The 632-nt window shown below is 37.8% G+C and overlaps 1 protein-coding gene across 1 annotated transcript in view; it reads right to left on the bottom strand.

Moving 5' to 3' along the window:
* The window catches only part of LOC104758294 (tubulin beta-1 chain-like), a gene marked incomplete at its 3' end in the record, with an annotated part of 3,364 nt that overhangs the window by 1,455 nt on the left and 1,277 nt on the right, over positions 1-632 (bottom strand). Inside the window, 1 exon segment of the mRNA XM_010481130.2 lies at positions 220-489. Within this exon segment, the coding sequence (XP_010479432.2) occupies positions 220-489 (270 nt within the window).

Below are 632 nucleotides of genomic sequence, written 5' to 3'. Positions count from 1 at the left end.
TTGGGAAGGGGATAAGGTTCACAGGAAGCTTCCTAAGGTCAGAGTTTAGCTTACCAGGGAAACGAAGACAGCAGGTAACACCACTCATTGTAGCAGAGATGAGGTGGTTAAGATCACCAACTAATGAAACACACAAAGAAACAAAAGAATTCAGGACTCAAATCACATCACATCACATGAATAAACCAGTTACAAGAGATTGTATAATAATATACTCACAGGTAGGGTTAGCAAGCTTCAAGGTACGGAAACAGATATCGTAAAGAGCCCCATTGTCCAAAACCATACACTCGTCAGCATTTTCAACAAGCTGATGCACAGAGAGAGTAGCATTGTATGGCTCAACAACAGTGTCAGAGACCTTAGGAGAAGGAAACACTGAAAAAGTCATCATCATACGATCTGGATACTCATCTCTAATCTTAGAAATCAAAAGAGTTCCCATTCCAGATCCGGTTCCTCCACCCAATGAATGACACACTTGGAAACCTAAATATCCAATAAACAAAACCATATATATCACACAAATGTACATAACACAAAACAAATCTCAATCAACAAAGACCTAAATCGATTTCGTTCGTTCTCGTTTCCTACGCAGATTCAAAAAAAAAAAAAAAAAAAAAAAAAAA

This window comes from Camelina sativa, chromosome 17 (genome assembly GCF_000633955.1).
Source record: "Camelina sativa cultivar DH55 chromosome 17, Cs, whole genome shotgun sequence".
Taxonomy (NCBI): domain Eukaryota; kingdom Viridiplantae; phylum Streptophyta; class Magnoliopsida; order Brassicales; family Brassicaceae; genus Camelina; species Camelina sativa.
The sequence above is the reverse complement of the archived record's forward strand: the minus strand, read 5'-3'. Positions and strand labels throughout refer to the sequence as shown.